Source organism: Dromiciops gliroides, chromosome 1 (genome assembly GCF_019393635.1).
Source record: "Dromiciops gliroides isolate mDroGli1 chromosome 1, mDroGli1.pri, whole genome shotgun sequence".
In the NCBI taxonomy this organism is placed as follows: domain Eukaryota; kingdom Metazoa; phylum Chordata; class Mammalia; order Microbiotheria; family Microbiotheriidae; genus Dromiciops; species Dromiciops gliroides.
In genome coordinates this window covers 354,541,953-354,563,957 of record NC_057861.1, presented here as the reverse complement: position 1 = coordinate 354,563,957, position 22,005 = coordinate 354,541,953, and the positions used below count along the sequence as shown (strand labels likewise).

Below are 22,005 nucleotides of genomic sequence, written 5' to 3'. Positions count from 1 at the left end.
TTGACTGACTTGCCCAGGGTCACATAGCTAGTAAATGTCTCAGTCCAGATTTGAACTCATGAACATAAGTCTTCCTGACTCCAGCCCTGTTACTTTATACATTTACCACCTAGGTTCATGAAAACAAAATTCCGTCCCTTATTTATACAGTTATTTTCAGGCTGAATGAAATGATGTAATGTATGTGAAACTGGTGTGTAACTATATAAAGTTAAGGTGGTGGTAGAAGATGACGACAATGATGATGATGATGGTGTTGGTAGTGGCGATGATGGTGATGATAATGATAACTAATTTGTAGTAGACTATGCACACCAAACTATTTTGAGGAAAGATTTTGAACAAAATAATACAAGCATTTATTTGAATAAATGCAGCTGTTTATAACTGGTTTGCATATTTAGACACAATTTAAATCACACCAGATCATTCAGTCAAAAGTTAATCTTCTGGAATTTTGATCTATATGTCACTAAATTACTTATATGAATGTTTAAAACAAACAAAATGTTGTCTTAAAAATCACATCAAAGGGATTGGAATCTCCTGTCCCCTCACTCCTTTCAATCTATTCAGGTACTCTCATTTACCTTTATCTCAAAACAGCACACCTGCAGAAAACCTCATGACTTTTAAAATTTAGCAAAGATTTATTCAGCCTTTCCTGTCTACAACACATTATAAAAATGCAAGAAATAGTACCTGCCCTCAAAGCAGATTATAATCTAACATATTCCAATAAGAAAATGACACAATACAGTTTATCATTTTGTAAAATATAATAGATTGAAGTTAATGGACTGATTCTCAAATTTCACTTAAGCTTTATGTTGATACCTTTAGAGAATAGACTTGATTAAAATAAGACAATTTCTTTAGAAAATTATTATCAAACAAACATATTTCTTTTTAAAATGTATATTACCTATTTTGTTAAAATTCACAATTATATGAAAACAATTTTAACATTTTTTAAAATTTCGAGTTCCATATTATCTCCCTTTCTCCTGCCCCTCCCAACAAATTTCAACATACAGGAAATGTATATTGACAATACTTATGTAAGAGTTGTGTTTTAGAGACAATGTTTTGTAAAGGAAGCAGCACTTGAGAGCAAGAAGCCTTAATTTTAAATTTCATTTCTTTCCGTTATTAATAAGGTAATCTTAGTTAATTCCTCAGTTTTTCTAACCATTAATTCCTTGCCGTTTCCAGGCTTCAACTTTATTAGAGGTGGAAGGGGCCAGAGCTACAACTAAGGTCAAAGGTTAGCCCTGGGTTGCAACATGGGGGAATGGAAATACTGAAAAAAAGGTAAAACATTTCCCTTACAGAGGTGGGGTAGTATTCTTCCTTCACATGGTGGTTTAGTGAACATTTTCTATACACTTCATGATTATCCACTGGCCTTTATAACCCAGCTTCCTCAATGGTCCCTTTCTCAGGGCCCCATCACCATGATCCCTCTATTCTCAGTCCCACCTTCCTAACTGATACAAGGACATAGGGGGAATTCTTTGGGTGTATACATCATCTTCTCTCTTGTTATGATTACACCCATGATCAAATCATCCTTTTTATCAGTGCTCCCACAACTCACTTGCAAGTGTGAAGTTTAAAATTTAATTGTGTGTAACTAAAAACCTTAAATTAAAAACTCATAGCACCAGTCTTTGGGGCATTCAGCATTTATTAAGGTATAATAGGAGTTATTAAAGAAAACACGTAGAGTTCAGAAAGAAAGATCCTAGCTCCCTGCACCTGCTGTTCCTACTGCGATCTCCAACCAAAAAAGAAAGATCCTCTGTTTCCTCAAGAAGAAGCTCCCTGTGGGCCCACCCAGGCAAGGTTTCTACACACAGCTCCAAGCTAATTGCCTAGTAGCATTGATTGATGTGACTTACAGGCATTTCTATAAATAGATATAACGGTTCTATCAATAGATGTATCTTCAGGACAGTAGTCACATGCTTTCTCCTTAGGAAGGTGCTGCCCCGTTTCTCACAGTCTTTTGCAACAGGTGGTGGCACTCTGATTCTCACACAAATAATTTTGTTCCAGGTAAAAGGATTTCTACTTATGGTTCCAAAAGGTACTTTTGATTATCCTTACTTAGAATAGAGAATTCTGTGTTTATTAAAGTATCAGATTAATTTGTACTAATCAGAACATGAATAAATAATTTGATTTATGGCCACTTGCCAATGAACCTCCCCCAAAAAGATTCTTCAATACCTCAAGCACCTATCATTTTATATGCAAGGGCAGTCCCTCCACAAAAGCACATGACATTTAAGTGTTTTATGGCAAAAAAAAAAATCATCAACCTGTATCCTGTCTAATAAGGAACTTCTCCAAAAACAGACAGCCTTTCACAGGACCTGTATTTGAAGCTTTCTTAGTTAAGTTAGACCTACCTTAGACATTTTGCACTTCAGACCTAGACAGACCCAAGTTCAGAGCACCAGAGCATAATGAGGCAGCTGAGTATGACTTTACTGGAGAGAGTATGTTGATTACATTTGAAGAAGTTCTTGTTTTATTAAATATCTAAATAACAGGCTGGTATATTGTTGGCTATAACCCACCTGTTTTACAATCTATTTTTCAATTTTTTAAAGACATTGACTATGTATGTTTTATTGAATTGCATATTAAAAACACACTTTAAGAGGCAGTGCTTAAAACCTAACCATGATATAAATATTAGTCACTATTTGTCCTATTTGTTTCTCAAAAATAAATTATGATCTCTTTAAAAAGTATACAAAATTATTACTGTTATTATTTAATGCCACCTTTTAGCTGCATGATATTTTAAAGAATTTTACATATATTATTTCATTATATTTTGCATTATGAATGTCACTTTTGCTGAAAACCTAGGAAAAGAAATATAAAAAGTAGAATTAATTTAAATATTGAAAATTAATATTAAAAATCAAAAAGTGTTCATTCAAGTACATTTTCTTAAATGTTATTTATCTTATATAAAAATTTTACCAATCTACATACAACAGGAAGGAGGATAAATGTGTTACTGTGGTTTTTAGCATTTAGGCATTGAGATTTAAAGATAAGATGCTAAGAATTTTCTTTTCTCTAGGAAATGGCTAGAGGTATTTTTAGAATGTTAATAAAAATTAATAATACAGTATATATTTCTTAGATGAACTATCAAAATCACCAGGCAAAAGGTGGCAGCAGTGAGTCATTCTGCAATTTTATATTACATGCAATTATTACTGTTATTGAAGTTTCTATATATTTTCCATAAATATATTGAATAATTATAAATTACATTTTGTTGAAATGCATGATCCTTAAATGTTGAAAAATGAAATGTCCATAAAAATAAACAGAACAATTTTTGGAATATTAATTTTCCTTTTCTTAAAAATGCCTCACCCATATTCTATGAAGCTCTACTGTTATCACCTATGGGCACTTTCCAAGTATTTCAATAAGTAAAAATGACTTGTTCCTTGCTACATTTCAACAATAATATAAATCATTGTTAGAAAGTTTCCAAGAACTTAGCTCTTGATAAGCTGAAAAGAGAAAAAAAAAGTCTCCTTTCTAAATATGCAGTATTGCTTTGGTGTATAGTTTTACTGTTATCACAGAAATCATTTTTTAAAATGTAGGTTAACCTACTGACTTAAGATATATAAATTGTCTTACCCTCTCTAAGTGGTGTTCAGCTTAAAAATAACAGAACAAGAGACACAGAATGTCATAATGGAGTGAGAGCTGACTTTAGAATTCAAATCCTCCCTCTCACACATGCTAAGTTACCCTGGGCAAGTCAATACCCACACAGTGTCCCAGGGAACTCTTTAAGACTGAAATTCACAGGACAGGTAACAATCACTATTGCATAATGAGTTTCTTATTCCAAAGAAATCACATCTGTCCAAGATGAATAAAAAAAAATCAATTAGCCATAAATGTCTAGAAATGTAGCATTAGTCATTATAAATAAATATCAATGAAACATTTGAAATACAGTGCTAATTGCTTTTTGGTAACAAAATTTTTATACTTTTTAGACTTTTATACATTTTCAAGAATTCTGATCATTGAAATATCACCTAATATGTGCCATCAGAATGGTATTATGATAACATTTTTTTACCACTCTAGAATTGTTTCAGTATAAAAACAGCTCAAAAATTGGAATTCTTAATAAATATCCTTCTGATTAGGAAGTCTGTCATCATAGTCCCCTCTGTATGTACTTCATTTAGGGATGCTTATGCTTTAAAAAAATTTTCATTGGTTCACCTTCAGTTCTACCACCATTATTCAATGTATTTAATATTTCTGTATGCTGTTCCTCTTACGGGTCCCCTGTGCTTGTATTCTAATATTCTTAAAATCATAATTTATTTAAAAAAGCATCTATTAAGGTGCCTAGTGAACACAGATTATTATGTGCCAGGGGAGACATAAAGCCCAAATGGGACATTGTCCTTTCATTCATGGAGTCCAGTCTAGAAAACAAACATACACAGGTAATTATAACAGCTAATTAAGTGCAATGGTTAGAACTCAGGACTTGGAGTCAAGGAAACTTGGTTTCAAGTCATGATTTAAATACTTACTAGCCATGGCTGGACAAATCATCTCATCTCTCCCTGTCTGTTTCCTCACCTATAAAATGGGGAATATAATTGCACCTACCGTACAAGTTATTGTAACAAATATGGTAACATATGTAACGTTTTGCAAATGTTATGCATATACTAGCTATCATTCATATTATTGTACCACAAAATGTGTGACATGTATATTAGTGAGGCAAAAATCAAAGCTTTATGTGAAGGCTAGCAGAGTCCTGATAAGGGACTTCAGGGAAATTTGCAAGGAAGAGGTAGCAATATCAGGCAGCTAGGTGGAGCAGTAGATATAAACCTAGATTTGGTGACAAGAAGCCCTAAGTTCAAATATTGCCTGAGATACTTCCTACTTACAAGCTGTGTGGCCCTGGGTAAATCACTTAATCTTCCTTAACCTCAGTTTCCTCATCTCTAAAATAGTCCTAGCATAAATAACACCTAACTCCCAGGATTGATGTAAGGATCAAATGAGATAACATGTAAAGCCCTGGTTATTATTAATAAAGTTCAGTTAAATATTCACAATCTCAATATAGAATCTGTCCAAACCTCTTATTTTCAAGGGGAAAAAACTGAAATAGAGAGAGGTTATACTGTCCCAAGGTCATGTAGCTACTTAGTTGTATGCAGAGCTGAGACTTACTTCTAAGTTAAATTTTGTGCAGACTTTCAACTTGTATCATAAAATTTGCCTGATTTTAAATTAGGAACAGATTCCTATTAGAAAGGGTAGAGGCTAAGGGGAATCCTAGGAATCTGATATACTCTAGCATGCTTTCTTTTTTTTTTTTTCGGCAAGAATAGTGTCTTAAGGGATGGTGATATTCAGAACTTTAAGGCAGTCAAGGATCAGCTGTGATACACAGGTTGCATAATTACAAGAAACATTTACCCTTGCAACTGAGCATGTCTCTTGAAGACTGCTAAAACCTTGCAGGTACAGTGGAAACCTGTTATAACATGAGTTATTATTACAAAGATGAAGATATTTCATGGATTAAATCATGTCCCCTTAAACATGGCAACTATGTATATCAATGCCCTCACATATGAAGATAACATGTAATGTGTGTACTTTGTGTAATGATACTGAGTATATCTTTCTAAAAGATGCCACTAAATTTCAATTAAAAGATTATACATTTATTGGTTGTCACAGCAATAGAGTAAAGGCAGGGAAAGAGCAGGCAGGGCAAAAATGAAGTCTGGCATAGGAATAAAGTCAGAATAAAAGAGAAAATGATGGTAAGAGGGAGAACATAACATAGTAATTGAGAATGAAAATATAACCATTAGTTGGTTAGATGTTTGCTGAGAGAGAAAGAGAGAGAGAGAGAGAGAGAGAGAGAGAGAGAGAGAGAGAGAGAGAGAGAGAGAGAGAGAGAGAGAGAGAGATCACCATTCCCTAAGGCAAACTATTCAAGTTCCTGTCAGGACAGGTTCATTTATTGTCCAGGCATCACAGATACACAGTAGAATGATTTCACTAAAGTAGAAAGTGACAAAGAGCCTGAGGAGACAATGAGAGTTGAACTAGCACTCTGGAGAGGACATCAAACAGGTATTTATTGATACTTCTCAAGGTCTAGAAGTACAATCATGGGGGGGGGGGCGGCAGGGGGAGGGATGGAATAATGTCCAACTCAAAACCCCGTCATCTCTGTCCTCCCTGAACTCCCTTCTTCGATGCCTCCCGTCCCCCACTGCCATGAATCTTCATGAAATTTTCCTTCTTTGTTTTCAGGTTGTTGGACATCTGCTTTAAAAAAAAAAGCCTCTAGCAGAGTGTAAGAGAATAACTTGTTTTTGAGGGAGTAAATTCTAATAAACGGGAATAATACTTTCCCGAGGTTTCTTTCTAGCTTTATTGGGGACCCAAGTGTTTCCACCCTTCTCAAGTTCTGGTTCGGTGTTCCATCAGATGCTTTTCCTGTCTTCCAACTCGCGGCCTCCTCCCCTTGCTGCTGCTGCTGCTGCTGCTGCTGCTGCTGCTGCTGCTGCCGCCGCCACCACCACCACCGCTGCTACTGCTACTGCTAAAACCAGAAGTGGAATATGCACATCCAAGTGCCGCTCTCTCTCGTTTTTCTAGCAGTTGAACTGGGCATGCTCGGTAGCTTAGAGCAGGCTTCAGTTGCAAGGAGGACGTTTTCCCACTAACTGGGCTCCAGAGCCTGAAGCTGAGGTATAGGTGTAGGTTGAGGCTGGGGCTGCTGCTGCTGCTGCTGCTCCGGAGTAGCCTCGCCCCTCGGCGGCAGCGCAGGTGGCGGCGGCGGTGGCGGCGGCGGCTGCGCTGAGCTACGGAGGGAGGGCAGCTGCTCTCCGGAGCAGCCCAGACGCAGCATCACTAGGCGCGCGCTTGAAGGGAGAAGGAAGAGAGAGCAGAGGCAGCTGTGTCTTTACTGGGTCGGCTCCAGCTACATCCAGCGGCGGATGTGCGGGAGGAGGAGAAGGCGGAGGCAGCAGCAGAAGGGATAGATATCGGCGGTGGCACCACGGCGGCTGCACTACAGCGCCGCTGCTGTGCTTGCTGTAAGAGCCCCGGATAAGAAGGCAGGAGGCACCAACAGTGGTGGAGGGAAGCCAAGGAACCAGAGACTTTGCCTCGGTAGCCGGTAGCAGGCTGTAAAGAAGCCTCATCCTTACCGCTTTTTTTCCCCATCTTCCCTGCCCAGCATCACTTGTCCCGGAGCCACGCACAGACAACAAAAGCGAAAGATGCTGCAGTTGGGCAAGGTCAGGACCTTGCACTGAAGCCTGGAGGCGGCGCACACACCTTTCCCTGGAATTGAGGATTTGTCTATTTTGGTGGGTGCATGTTTGGGAGAAAGCAGACAGGCTCAACGCCTTTTGGTGAGTGCATTTGCTGGGCTAGCGGTGTCAGGATTATTCTTCTCCTTATTGGTGGCGGGGGTTGTTCCTCCAGCTCTGAGCTATCTGTCGACGGCGGATGCTCAATATTGCTTTCCGTTGGGAGGACCACAATTGCCCTGGTTCCTCTCTCGGAAGACAGCTCTGTCTGGTGGTGGATACCGAGTTGGTGCCTTTCTTGGCGAGGTAACAAAGTGGCTTCTCGTCTCCCTCCCCCTCCCATCTACAATACGTTATCCGGAGGCATATATAGGGCATCACCAACAATACTGCTTCCTAACATCCTGCAATAATCTACTCCTCGCATTAATGACGTCCTGAATATACGGGAGAATAGAAGGGTGGGGGTGGGGTGGGTCACACTTCCCTCTAGTCTTTAAGCTCTGATTTTCAATGTCATTGCGATGTTTGGGTGGAACAAAATGGGAATACTTAGTCATATACATCCATGTCCCTTTCTTCATCTTCTGTTGTTTTGTTTCTTTTTTCCCTTTACCCCCCTTTACTGAAAGCCCCTATAGTCTATATTTAGCAGGCTCAGCTCGAGCATTTTTGGAGCAATCCACAAGGTTTAGAGTCTTGGGCGCGCTGACAATGGATAGAGAGGCTTTTGAAACCGATGTCTGAAGCACACATCTCTGGAAAGCTTTTTGTGTGTGTCTGTGTGATATGCAATGTGATATTTGGCTAATCTATAATTAATGGCTGAAAGCAAAGATGCTTTTCTTTTTTTCCTTACCTTCCTCTTATTCTGGTGTGTAATGTGTTTGCATCGATTGTTTCTCAGCAGGCTCAAGTCACTATAGAGTGAATTAAGTCACTACAGAGGTGGTGCAGCCTATATGGTTTTTGTGGTAGCAAGTAGACTTCTACAAGGATTTTTTTTAATCCAAGCATTGCCCATGAAACTGATAAGTTTAGCATTGCACAATAAAGGTTGTGAAGCCTAAAGAAACAGAGAATAAAAGGAGTGTGGTTATTCTTGCATATTTTTCTTCCTCCTTGTGTTTGAGTTGTAACAACGTGATTAGCCTTGGCTCAGAAATTATGGTTTTACTAATGTAACAAAAAAAAAAAAAATAGGAACAGATTGATAGGCCTTACTGAAACCAGTAACTGTTAACTTTTATAAACCATGTGACTAATATTTAAGTGCACTTTATATTTTCTTCTGTGACTTTCATGAAATCAGGGAGATACTAGAAGCTATGCCCTAAAGTTATTTTATTTTATATCCCTATGAATAACATGTGACAGTGTTGTTCATCTTGTTAAAGTATTATCAACATTATATGCCTATAAATTTTTAAAAGCTATTTGAACTACAATCCTCGAATAGCATCATATGAAATATCTCTTCTGTTTGATTACAGATTACTTCGTGCCATAACATTTTGAATTTTGGTGGGGGGGGGGGGAGTATAACAATATCCAAAGTTAGAACCCACATTGACATCAATTAGAATTCCTTTGTTGATGCATAAAAATTAGCTTAGAAAAAGTGTCTCAAAAATAGCTTTTCTTACATGCAAAACTCATTGTTAATATTCCTTGCAAAGCTATTCAGTGCTACCCTTTTTGGTCTATGGGATAGAACAAGGCTTTAGGGCTTGAATGAATCTGAGTATATTAGCAGTTTTATTTTTAACTATGGGAGGTCTGTGATCAAAGTAGTAAAGCTTAACACTTTAAAAGATTCAATTCAAAGTCATGGTTAACTGTGATTTTTCTTTTTACTTTAGTTATATCTTATATAATTCACATTAATAAACCTTGTTAGAAAATTTCATTCAGCTTCTTTTTCAAGATGTTTAATGTAAAATGTCATCTCATAAAAAGGCAAGAGGTACAATAAACAGGTATACTATGCCTTTTGTCCTTTTAGAGGCTATTCTCACAGTTTTAGTTACCATGAAAAGAATGTTTGGTGTCCTTGTATGCACAGGCAAAGCAGCTGATAGCCAGGAAAATGGGAATTTAAAAAATGTATCCCTTAGTGTGAGTTACATGTCCTCTAACAGATTACAAAGTTAGTGTACTGATTGAGTGGTCAGTGGAGTACAATAGTTCCTGTACTTGAAGTTATTCCAATAAAATCATGGCATAGTCTTTTCTATTTAGCTTTAAAAAGTCCTGTATATATGTGAGTGTGTTTAAATAATGCTCCCTGTTTTTCTAAGAACATTGGACTTTTAAACTATAGTATTTAAGCCTAACTTCACTAGCTCTTTTAAAAATAAGTTTATGAAAAATTGCAGGTAATTTAAATGCATAAATTAAAGTTTGTATATTTCACAGGATTTTTTTCCTCAGTAGGTATAGTTATTAAGTAGTTTTCTTAGCTTGACAATTACTTCAAGGTTCATCAAATAATTTTTTAAAATGTTTTGTTCTCTTAAAAGTAAAATAAACTAATTGTATTCTTCTTTAGTCAAAACACTTATAATTTTTGCTTTTGACATGCTGAAGAAGCATAAAATGACTATAAAGTGAATGGCAGGTTCATTGTATAGTAGGTGTAATGATTTTCATGTAGGTTCCCTCTATTTGTTAGGTCATCTGCATTTTCCACTGAAGTTCCACATGATTTTTTTTTCCTTCTGGCTATAATAAGAAAATATTGTGTAGTATAAGCAACACTGTACTTGAAAAGAGTTTGGGAGAACTGGGTTCAAATCTAGGCTCTAGAACTTAACTAGTTGAGTGATGGTGGACAATTTATTTTAAGCTTTTTTTTTCAACCTCAGTTTCTTCATCTGGGAAATGGAGGCCAAAATACTTGAATAATTTCATTTATACTGTTTCTCTGGGGAAGGTTTGTTGAACTTCTTAAAATATCAGCTAAATGTGTTATCACTTATGTGAACTTAATTCCACAACAATTGTATGCTTAAAATTAAACAGTATCAATTCCAGTATAGTTTGGCTTGGCACAAAGATTAAGATTTATATGTAATAAAACTGGGCAAATAGTATAGCTGGTTGAAAAACAATCCCTTCAATTTTGAAACAAATATTATCTCATTTTCTTACACTTATGTTATAGTCATTCAGGAAATTTGGGTAATATCAGTATAAGAGCAAAATAATGACATTTTTCATGATCATTTTTCTATCTAAGCATTGTTTCCATCTCCTTTTTGGAGAGTTTGGTAGATCCCATGATATACTCCCAGTGGCAACCTTTTTCTATAAGTGAGATTCAAATATCCCCACATTTTTGGTTACTATTTTTAGTGGAATCACAACTTAATCACTGTATGATTATGAATAATTCCTGAGAATCTGTCTGTCATTATTCTCTGCTAATGTATTTGGGACAAAGGCATTGTCCTGTATTAGAGCTCCAACCAAAGAATAGGAAGAACAGTAAGATGATGTTTAAAGTCAAGTTCATTTCTTGATCATCTCTTTAAAAAACTGAAAACAGTGTCTTAGCACCATGCTCTTTATTTTGATGGGCTTGTGAAGATGCTTCTGTAGTTCTGTGTGAAAAGTTAATTTGAGTGGGAACAGTTCATGATGCTAGTTGCTAGTTTCAAGTTTATCTGACTGTGTGCCAAACTAACAGCTTTTTATATTAATGTAAAATATTAAACATGTCATAGATAAATAGTTTCTATCACATTCTCTGCCAATCCAGCCTACTGATTAATAATCTGCCTGTTTTGGTTTAGCGAATCCAATTACAGTTATAAACAGTAACTCCAGCACAGGGGGGGAAATCACAGAAATGTTGTATCACACTGTGTTTTCACGCTTTTCATTTCTAACTGTATGACTAGTCACTGGTTTGTGGGCATCATCAGGAAAGATTTTGGTGATATAATATCCAAAATATTGTATCACTTAATCACATAGCAAAAACAAGTGCTCAGGCTTCCTACTCTATAGTGGCTGGAGAATAAACTATGGCTGGTCATTATTATTTATTTTTATTTATTTATTTAATTTATTTGTTTTTGGTGAGGCAATTGGGGTTAAGTGACTTGCCCAGGGTCACACAGCTAGTAAGTGTTAAATGTCTGAGGCCGGCTTTGAACTCAGGTCCTCCTGAATCTAGGGCTGGTGCTCTATCCACTGTGCCACCTAGCTGCCCCCTTTCATTGACGTTCAATAGGAAATCTAAAATATGTTCCTACAGAGAAAAAAAAAAATCTTCCTTAGAAGTAACATTGGGTGCAGCCTGTCTTTTAAGTATCACATAATTAAATATAGAATGGCCATTCTTTAAGAGAATATTGCTCGGGGCAGCTAAGTGGCACAGTGGATAGAGTAACGGCCCTGGAGTCAGGAGTACCTGAGTTCAAATGCGGCCACAGACACTTAACACTTACTAGCTGTGTGACCCTGGGCAAGTCACTTAACCCCAATCGCCTCACTAAAAAAAAAAAAAAAAAGAGAATATTGCTCAAGGTCCCTGATAGAATCAATAATATTGAATATACTAGAAATATAATAATTTCTGTGTGAGTCAATATAGGGGGCAGGAGGTCACATTACTTTGAATCACTACGTTGGTGTCTTGGATTTGATTCTCATGTGTCTACTTTTGTTTGGTTGGGTTTTTTTTTTGTTTGTTTGTTTGTTTTGCAGGGCAATGAGGGTTAAGTGACTTGCCCAGTGTCACACAGCTAGTGTCAAGTGTCTGAGGTCAGATTTGAACTCAGGTACTTCTGAATCCAGTGCCGGTGCTTTAACCACTGTGCCATCTAGCTGCACCTCTCATGTGTCTACTTTTACACTCATTTAATATATGTTAAATCTCCAGGTACCATAATATGGTGTTGGTGAACTAAAGTGTCTAATCTTTTTTGAGTGATTGTAGTTGATTCTTATTTCTATACTAATAGGTAATTATAACAACAAGGGGACAAAGGAGATTTTTATTTTTGAGCTTCTAAAATTTGTTGGTTTTGAAAGGAGATGAATCAAGTGGTTCAAAAACTCCTGTGCAGGTCAACATAAGTCATAGGACAGAGCTTCTAAGTGTGAAGTTTTTTTTTTTTAATTTAATTTTTTATTTCCTCTTACTCCCTCCTTATCCTAAGGGGAGGAGTTTGAGGAAGAATACAGACTGATACATTATATTGGGATATTGCTTTAAGTTTTCACTACAGAAACTAAGAATTCATTAGCTTTAAGGAGTAGTTGGGCAAAGATAGTTCAAAAGGTGTCATAACTCAAGTAAAATAGCAAATTTATCCATTTTTTCAAATTATCATGGGAAGAAATAGTCCTAATTCAAAGCAATGCCAATACATTGAATGTAGTAGATTTTGAAGGAAAAAATAACCACAAAAGATCACATATTAGTAAAAATTATTATATCACAAATATAAGTGCTCTATAGCATATGATCCTCTCTATAATGTGGCTTATTATTTAATGGATTTGGAAACTGTTCTTTTGAGCATTAGAGTAAATCCATAAGGTGAGTTCTGCATCTCTCTAATGTAAGTTTTAAAAGAGGTTCAACCTTATTGCAAAATTATTACAATTCTTACCTAGTGTCCAACAGTAAGAATATTTTGTGAACTAGTCAATGGCAATGGAAATTCTCTACAATCATTAACTTTTCAAAAAGCATGTTCTATACCATCTAGTTCTAGGTAAGACTACTGGAATAATACCTAAGTAGCTACCAATTTGGTATCTATTGTTTTCAGAGCACTTCTACCTTCCTAATTCTACTTTCCAGCATCTCATCAGAACAGCAGAAGTTCTTAAATAATCCGGAGAATCGAGAAAGGAAGACAACTAGTCATTCACTTAACAGTCAACAAGTATTCTTTTCATTGTTGGTTGTTTTTTGGGCAGGGCAACGAGGGTTGTGACTTGCCCAAGGTCACACAGCTAGTAAGTGTTAAGTGTCTGAGGCCAGATTTGAACTCAGGTCCTCCTGAATCCAGGGCCGGTGCTTTATTCACTGTGCTACTTTGCTGCCCCCAGTCAACAAGTATTCTTTAAGCTAATATATCCCATGCACTGTATAAGTGTTGAACCTGAATGAAAGTATATAGGAACATATCCTTCAAAGTGAATGGGAATTTGTATAAGGGGTTTCTTTTTCACTTTTCCATTATTGTGTTTAGAATATTTAGTTTGCCAAATCAATTTTTTCAAGTAGTTTTGTAAGGAAATGGAGAATTTAAATAGTTTCAAGTTTTCTATAAGTCCTGCAGGCTAGAAACATGCTTTGTAGCCATTTTATTTACTATAATTGAATTCCACTACAATGAAAATGTTTGGCTTTTACTTGGTGTTTTTTGTAACATGGTTCGACCTGTATAACACTCATTTACTGGTGGCTCAGATAAATATTTTGATTACATACTTTAAAATTTTTGTATTAATATATGCATATACATACATATATACATGTGTATATGTACATATATATTTATGTTGTTAAAGAAACTGGATGTAAAGTTAATGTCACATAGAAAATGTTATTTTTTTTTCATAAGATTATAGGATTTTTATACTGCTGGAAGTTACCATAGAAATAATCTATTCCATCCCCTTATTTTATAGATGAGGAAATTGAGGCCCTTTATGTCTTGCCTAAGATCACACAAGTATTCAGTAATAGATAATTAATACATGCTTGTCAATTGATAAGTAGAAGAGCTGGCATCCAAACCCAGGTAATATGACTGTCAGTATTTTTTTTTAATTCTCCAACACTGATTGATTTAATGATACAGTTAGTGGTTTCATGACATATAAATATCAAATTTTCTAAAAATTCTCTTTGATATTGTATGTAGCTTAATAGATTGTACAATTTTGTAGTTGAATATTAATGGTTACCTGTTGGAAAGTATTGGAATATTCTGGTTAATCTAATCTTTATTTTAATATACTGTGATCTTATGTCTTGCATGGATTATCAGTTTTCATAGGTGTACTTTTATACCTATTCAAATTCCTTCACTAAAGCATGAGGAACAACATTTTATCCTTGATGCAAAGGGCTTCTTATGACCTTCAGTTACTGGAAGATTATTATATCCTCACCTGAGGACCCAATGGGCCTAAATTTGAAAAGTATCATAAGACTTTACAGGTAGTAAGAGGAAAATACAGAGTTATCGTTGGCAAAATGCTAGATTAAATGGCATGTTAATCCCCCAGAAGACTCCATTGCATTTTTTGGATGCTCAATAAATGTTTATTGAATGGTATGATAGAGAATACTAAAATTGATACAGATCACTAGATTCCTTAATTTTTGGTTTGAGTTACAGAAGGTATAGTTCCTAATAGCTAGATGATATTTATATAATCAACTCTTGGCTATTTGACTACTACTGAGAATCTCCTACTATAAATTTATGTCTCAAAATGACACGAAAAGAACCAGGATGGAAGAATAAAATTCTGAATATAACTCTAAACATAGAGAAAGGAAGACAACTAGTCATTCACTCAACAGTCAACAAGTATTCTTTTCATTGTTGTTTGTTTTTTTGGCAGGGCAATGAGGGTTGTGACTTGCCCAAGGTCACACAGCTAGTAAGTGTGAGTATTATCTGAGTCTAAAATAAAACACACACAGATTAATACATATAACTCATTTCCCCTATCTCAATGAAGATAATTAAAGTTGGGTTATAGATATTAATATTTCATAATTAACATGCATCATATTTGAAAGATTCAGGTAAAAGAAAATATAATATTGTCATTTAAATTTGTCTTAAAAGTGACCTAACACCTACTCTCATCATGCCTATGAATGACAACTCTAAAAAGAGTTACCTTAAGGTATTAAATATTTTGCTTGGCCTATCCAATATCAATATACCAAAACATTCCTTAGCAATGATTTCAATAAGTAAGATTTTTCTGTGAAATGCTATACCTGAAAAACCTAAATGAACCAAGTACAAGTGTCAAAATAGATCTTCTTAAACACAATGCTTTACAAAATCTCAGCATTCTAAATTACAAAAATATATGGAAAGCATATTCTAGCACTAGGTCAGCCATCTAAGTAGTAGTTTAGCTTACGATGCTTTCAGATGTATTGCCCAGTATCACTGAATTACTCTTTGTGTATGTTTCTATGCATGTGTGTGCAGGGCTTGCTACATTTTCAATGTAATATATTTCTAAACACCACAGTTTTCACATATGACCAAAACTAATCAATCAACAATATCATAATAAGCACCTATTATATGCCATTTACCATGTCCCCAATACATTGTTTGAGTACACATTTAGTACACATGATGACAGATAAATATATTTAGAAACAAATAATGTTATACATTTCAAATTTGTAGATAAAAAAATACCTTGCCGGCGTGGCTTGCCATTATTATTATCTTTAAACTTGAAGAATTTGGTTATTATTGATGCATTATATTGTCTATGAAGAACATGTCAGATAACTATTTTTTCTTTTAGAATAGCTAACTATAAACACCCATTAATATTTATATTTTAACATAAAGAGCTTTGTAGACTAACTCCAGAGAAATCCATAAGAGGAGACTGTAACTCAAAGGGGAAGTGTGTAAGCTAATTACTAGTAAATTACATTCAATAAAGTAATTTTGTGGCAATTTGGTATTTTTTAATAGTGTGGTAACCTTTAATGTGAATCAATATAACTGTACCAATCTGTATATACCCTTCATTTAAATGGCAGCTGCCCTCCACATGTGGCTCCGAGAGAATATTTCATCATTTAGTGTTTTGTGTTCCTGCCTAAAACTTTGCTTACCAGTGTAAATAGCCTTGTTGACTAAAACCACTTAGTTTCCCCCATAAAGTTCAATAAGCTGATGACAAATTTCTGTAGCAAAAATATTTTTCATGTTAAAATTTCAAAAATTGAACACATTTAAAAATCAAATATATGGAAGAGTTCTTTTGAACTCTGAATATACCAAATCATGTTTAAATAAATCAATTGTGCATGTTTCTCATAAAACTCAAAAAATATGGTACTATCAAAATTGTATCATATGCCCTGTAAATATACTTTATGAACAATCATTGTAGTAATTTAAAAAATAGTCATAAGCAACCTGTTATGGTCTTCGATTTTAATATCTTTTTTGATGAAGGAAATGTTTTTGAAGAGGAATTATCTTCCAATATTGCAACATTTTATATTTATTTAGACACGTTATTCAAGATAGTTTCACCTAATAGAAATAATGAAATTCTGATATTTTGACAAACAAATGATTACTACAAATATAGAATTGATTGCCCTAAATTAAAGGCATTAATAAGTTCAAATTCATGCAAATTAATCTATATGGTCAAATGAAATGATGAGATTTAAAAACAAAACCTATAGGTTATTGGCATCTTTTTCTCAACTTAAAAATATATGTTTTATCTTGAATATTGATATTCAGTCACTTATTGAAAATTATCTTTAGTATTACTTATTAAGTTATTGGTAATTTTGTCTTAGTTATCTCATTTCCTAGAGATGAGGTAACATTCTAAATTATGATACACATATAATTAGTATTTACATTCCTCTTCTTTCAAATATTTGGTTTAAAGTAATCATTCTCAAGCAGTGATGGCAAGAACTGGTTTTTTTGAAGGGCATAGAAGTAATCATTTTTCTTCAATTGATAAAATGTCATTATATAACAATTTGAAAATCCAAAAATGAAAGCATAAGAACTGATTTCCCCAAAATAATGGATTTTTTAAAAAAAGTGACATCTAATATGCTCTCTTGTAACTACCTTCATTAGTAAATACTTTGCTTTAATATGTATATTTCACTGTTCTTATACATTTTTTAGAAGTAATATCTTGAATTTAAGTGATTTGGTTTCCACCTTGGGCAAAATAAATAAACTTTCCCTTAGCCAGTGTGTCCCCTTGTTTGTGACACTGGATTGAATTTACTAGATATTAGCTTTCCAAATATCACTTATTAGAATTTCACTAAATTTAAAGCAAAATGCTGACTCATTTACATAGTTTGAATCCTCTGAAATCCTATACATTTTAAAATGTAGCACAATTTATCAAAATATGTTTAAAATGATTGTGCAGGGACTATAGTGATGAATTTGGAATTTTGTGGAAAATAAATTAATATGAATCAATACCTCCATGTTTAGGAGTATATCATTTTATCTTTCACTAAAAATGTAATGTGCTACCTCATAATGATGTAAAGATTATAGTGACTTCTCTAAAGCTATAAGCGGAGTCTGGGAAGACTTTATATGTGTATACATATGTGCTTATGTACATAAACATATACATATGCATACATATACATGCAGACACATAACTTATCTCTCTTTTCCAGATTTACATTCCCTTTCAGGGAGTCCCCAAAAAAATTTAGTGCAGTTTGGAAAATTAATACATTACAATTTTAAATAAATAATGGAGGCATGTCTATTTTTTCTGATGGGATGGGAGCAAATACCTGAGCTACTGGTTGTAAATTGTCACTAGCAGTTACTCTTTTTTTCCAGTGGACAAAAATTAAATACATCTTTGCAAGGGTCGATGGCAATAACTTCATGAACTTAGAGTAATTCATATACTACTGGTTGTAGGAGGCTCTGGGGGTTGGGTTGAAGGGGAGCTGAATGTTGCGTAAGTGTCCTTCCTAGAACACAGTAGTGGAGAATCAAAAACTACAGCTGTGATTTGAAGGTAATGGAGATATATTTATCCCTAAAGAACTCTTAAACACCAGCTTTCTATTTTAAAGTTAGGGAATGAAATATTACATTGTAGAGCATTTTGCATGGAGCTGAATTTCATAAAATGGCCTAAATGTGTGAGTTTTCAAGCTATAAAATATCTTTAGTTTATGGGTTATATATACTCATATTCATCTTCTCATATATATGTGAACATATATGTGAATATTATATATATAAATATGTGTGTTTATATAGTGTAGATGTATGCAACACTACATACAAAATAAAATATATAAATTATTTGATGATTATATATAATATTTATATCTAATGTAATATAAATATATTGCTTAAAATATATAATGTTAAAAAACTTTGATGTCTAATATATTTTTTAAATTATTGCCCAGGATATATACTTCAGTTTATCTAGATAATTGGACGTGAAATACATTGACTTATTCCAAACAAGTAGATCTCTACTCAAGAGATTATGACTATCATTACCAAATTCTCTTTCCATCTTCCCCTGATTTATTCAACTCAACACACATTTCTTAATTGCCCACTATGTGCTGACAACTTTATTGTGCATTAGAGATACTAGAGAAAATTCACTTCCAGACTCCCAGGAACTAAAAGTTTCCTGCCTGCTTAGCTAATGTGCTGATGATGTTCTATAGCCACAAATTGAAATTCATTCTTTTACAAATCCACTGTTTCATTTGCATTTAAGAAATACCTTCATAAATTATCTCATCTTTAGCTTATTGTAATTTGTTCTAAAAATTATGTGTGTGTGGATTGAGAGGAAGCAATATTATATATAAAAGAGTCAATATCATATATTAAAGAGTCAGACTCAAGAAGACTGGGTTGAAGTGCTACCTATAACAAATATTGGTTGTGTGCCTGGGAGAGAGACTCAGCCTTTCTGCCCTCAGGCAACTCTCTAAACTATTAATTATACAGCAGTTGCCCATTATTAATTGATAGATAGGGTTTCCTCACTCAAAGATCCTTACTTCAAGAAAATCACAAGTCTGAACACAAAATATACAATGTGTATGTGTTCATGTGAAATCATATTATACCTACTGAGTTTGTGGACTCATCCTTATTTACCAGATTTACACTTTTTCAGAAAAATTGTGTAACAAAATCCATCAAGACACATTTAGCCATCAGAAGAAGAAGACAGGTCCATTTGGAAATAGTCCGTATCATTTAGCTTTATTATACAGAATTCAAGATTAAACAGTATGTGTTGACACTCATTTGAAATTCTCTAAATGATGTCAAAATCACTCAAAGGTTTATCCCAAAATATCTTGGAAGAAAGGTGATCCAGTTGATAACTCTTCCTTTTGTCAGTTAAAATATTTTAGTCTTCATTTAAATGACACACTTGAGGTATTTTAAACTTTTTTCCATTGTTTCTTCAGTTGTCTTATGTGTTTATAATACTGCCCCCAGGATTGTATGTTTAATTATTTTAGGGAACCAAGCTGGTTTTTCCCATCCCTTGAAACACTGGTAGACTCACTGTATAGACATAAACATATGGCCTTGCTATTGCTCATCTCAGAGAACAGGAGTTTCAGAACCTTGGTTTTTGGAGAGTGCTGATGCTTTTTGGCTGGAGGTTTTCAAGTTTTCATTTTGGGAAAGTAATAATACAGCTTAACTTCCACCCACCCTTCCATTTTACTGAGGAGAAAGAGAGGACATTGACCTTGTAGATAGTGGGGAATGACAAAGCCTTGAGCCAGAACAGTGTACCAGTTGGAGACATTACATTGAATTTTTCAGGTGTTTGTTGTGCTGTGGTACAAGAACATTATACTCTTTCTGACAGAGCTACCAAAGAGAAGAACCAAAAGCCAGGGACATTTTGATTCAGAGGAAGTCTAGAACCTGATAGCTTTCTTCTGGCATGGAGAAAAGTTGTTTATTGATGGAAACTGCTTGGAAGATTCCCTTTCCCCCTTTGTAGCAAGGATACCATGTCATTTATGTTCCACCTTTTCTCCATTATCACTCCCACCCGTGGTATCTGAAAGCAGCCACAGATCCCATTAGAACTGTGATTTGAGCAGTATTGCTTTTGATTTTTGGATCAGCTCAAGGCTTTATTGAATAAATGCAAAACATATTCAGGAGAAAGGGATGAAACTCAAATGGTAAAAGGTTTAAGTTATAGAGGATTTCTAAATTCAAGTTGGAGTTTCAGAGTAATCTTTCAGGTAGCTCATGAGTTCCATATATGACTGAAATAAGACTGTTTTAAAGGAAGAGAAAATAATCCTAAGGACCAAGTTCCCCAGATGCAAAATGGTGAAAAAAAAATTAGAGATAGTTAAAGCAGTGAGGAAAAGTCTTCCTGATGTTCCTCAAATGCCCAGCACATCAGTTGGCCTTGAAAAGTTGCAACTTTATGAAGAATGAGGTGGTGAATAAGTTGGAATGGGTATATATGAATAATATACCAAAAGAGAACAAATCTTTACCTTTTGATGCAGTTAGATTTTGTACTCTGTGTGTGTGTGTGTGTGTGGTTGTTGTACTAAGTGCAATGTGATCAGATAAAAGATAGAACTTCTATAATGCTATTAATACCTGTTTATTTAGCTGTGTCTCAAAATTTCTACCACCAGCCTTTCATATTTGTCATTCTTTTGTGAGACATATTGAAAAATTAATAGAGAACAGACATAAGGTTTGCTAATACCCTATCTTTCCTAAAATCCTATTTCTAATGTTAAAAGCACATTAAAATTCAAATTAAGATGGCAAGTGTGCTTTTTTATTTTCTTTGTGCATAGGGAGAATGGGTAGTTAGCAGAGTTTCTGGAAGGAACATATTAGTTGCTTAATAAATGTTAGTTGATTGGATAAGTGGAAGAGTGTAATCAATCGATGCATGCTTTTACATGCCAGATCCTACTAGGTAGAGGGAACATGAAAATGAAAAAGGGTCTGTTTTCAAGGTAATTGTATACTTTCAGGGAAGAATGAATTATTACAACTTCCTATTACATTATTTTGACTGCTGACATTATTTATTTCGGGATTGACTCTCAGGACTTAATTGTAAGTGGACACAAAAAGTTATATAATTTTAACAACAATATGATTGATATTACTATAACCCTTTTTGTTGCTGCTGCTGCTGCTGCTGTAGGAGTGGTAATATACTAACACTATAGGCATAGTGTCTTGCTATGTGATTTCACTGTTTTAGGAAACTCCAAGGTGATGAAACTCCTACCAATGTAAGTTAATACCTTCTCTGTATATTCTAGTCTTAAACACTTGTCTAGTCCTAGATCATTGAGAAGCTAAGTGATTTCTTCAGGGTCACACAACTATTATCTACTTGAGGTAGGGCTTGAACCCAGGTGTCCCTGGCTTCAAGGACACTTATCTATGCTATATCACACTGCCTCTCATTTCAAATACCATATAATCAAGCAAACAGTAGAAAAAGACTGAGGAAACCTAGATTTTAGTTCATACTCCACAGCAAACTAGTTATGTTTTCTTGGGCCATTTGTTTAAGTATCTTGTTTTTTGTATCTGTGTAAATAGGATAATACCTGTAATTCTTCCATACAGTGTTGTTGTGAGGATCCTATTAAATATTGCACGTGAAAGTGTTTTGAAATGTACAAAGGTCAATGAATTTGAAAAGTATTATTGTTGTTGTTGTTATTTTATCTGGACAAATGTAAGTATCTAGTCATGATTTTTTAAAAAATTCTCTATATTTTTGGGATTTTTATGCAAAAGGTTGTCTGGTCTATGCTACATAGGTAGCTAAATCTAAGACTTCCCTTTCAGGAAGATTATAA

The 22,005-nt window shown here is 34.5% G+C and overlaps 1 protein-coding gene across 4 annotated transcripts in view; it reads left to right on the top strand.

The window, feature by feature from the left end:
* Positions 1-6,834: 6,834 nt before the first annotated feature.
* CTNND2 (catenin delta 2) overlaps positions 6,835-22,005 on the top strand; it is a 1,127,657-nt gene continuing 1,112,486 nt past the window's right edge. For 2 of the 4 annotated variants that reach the window (XM_043973915.1, XM_043973925.1), the window contains exon 1: positions 6,835-7,475. In XM_043973915.1, coding sequence (XP_043829850.1) covers positions 7,439-7,475 — 37 coding nt within the window. In that variant the 5' untranslated portion in view covers positions 6,835-7,438. The remainder of the gene's footprint in view (positions 7,476-22,005) is intronic. The other 2 variants (XM_043973939.1, XM_043973938.1) reach the window with 2 other exon arrangements.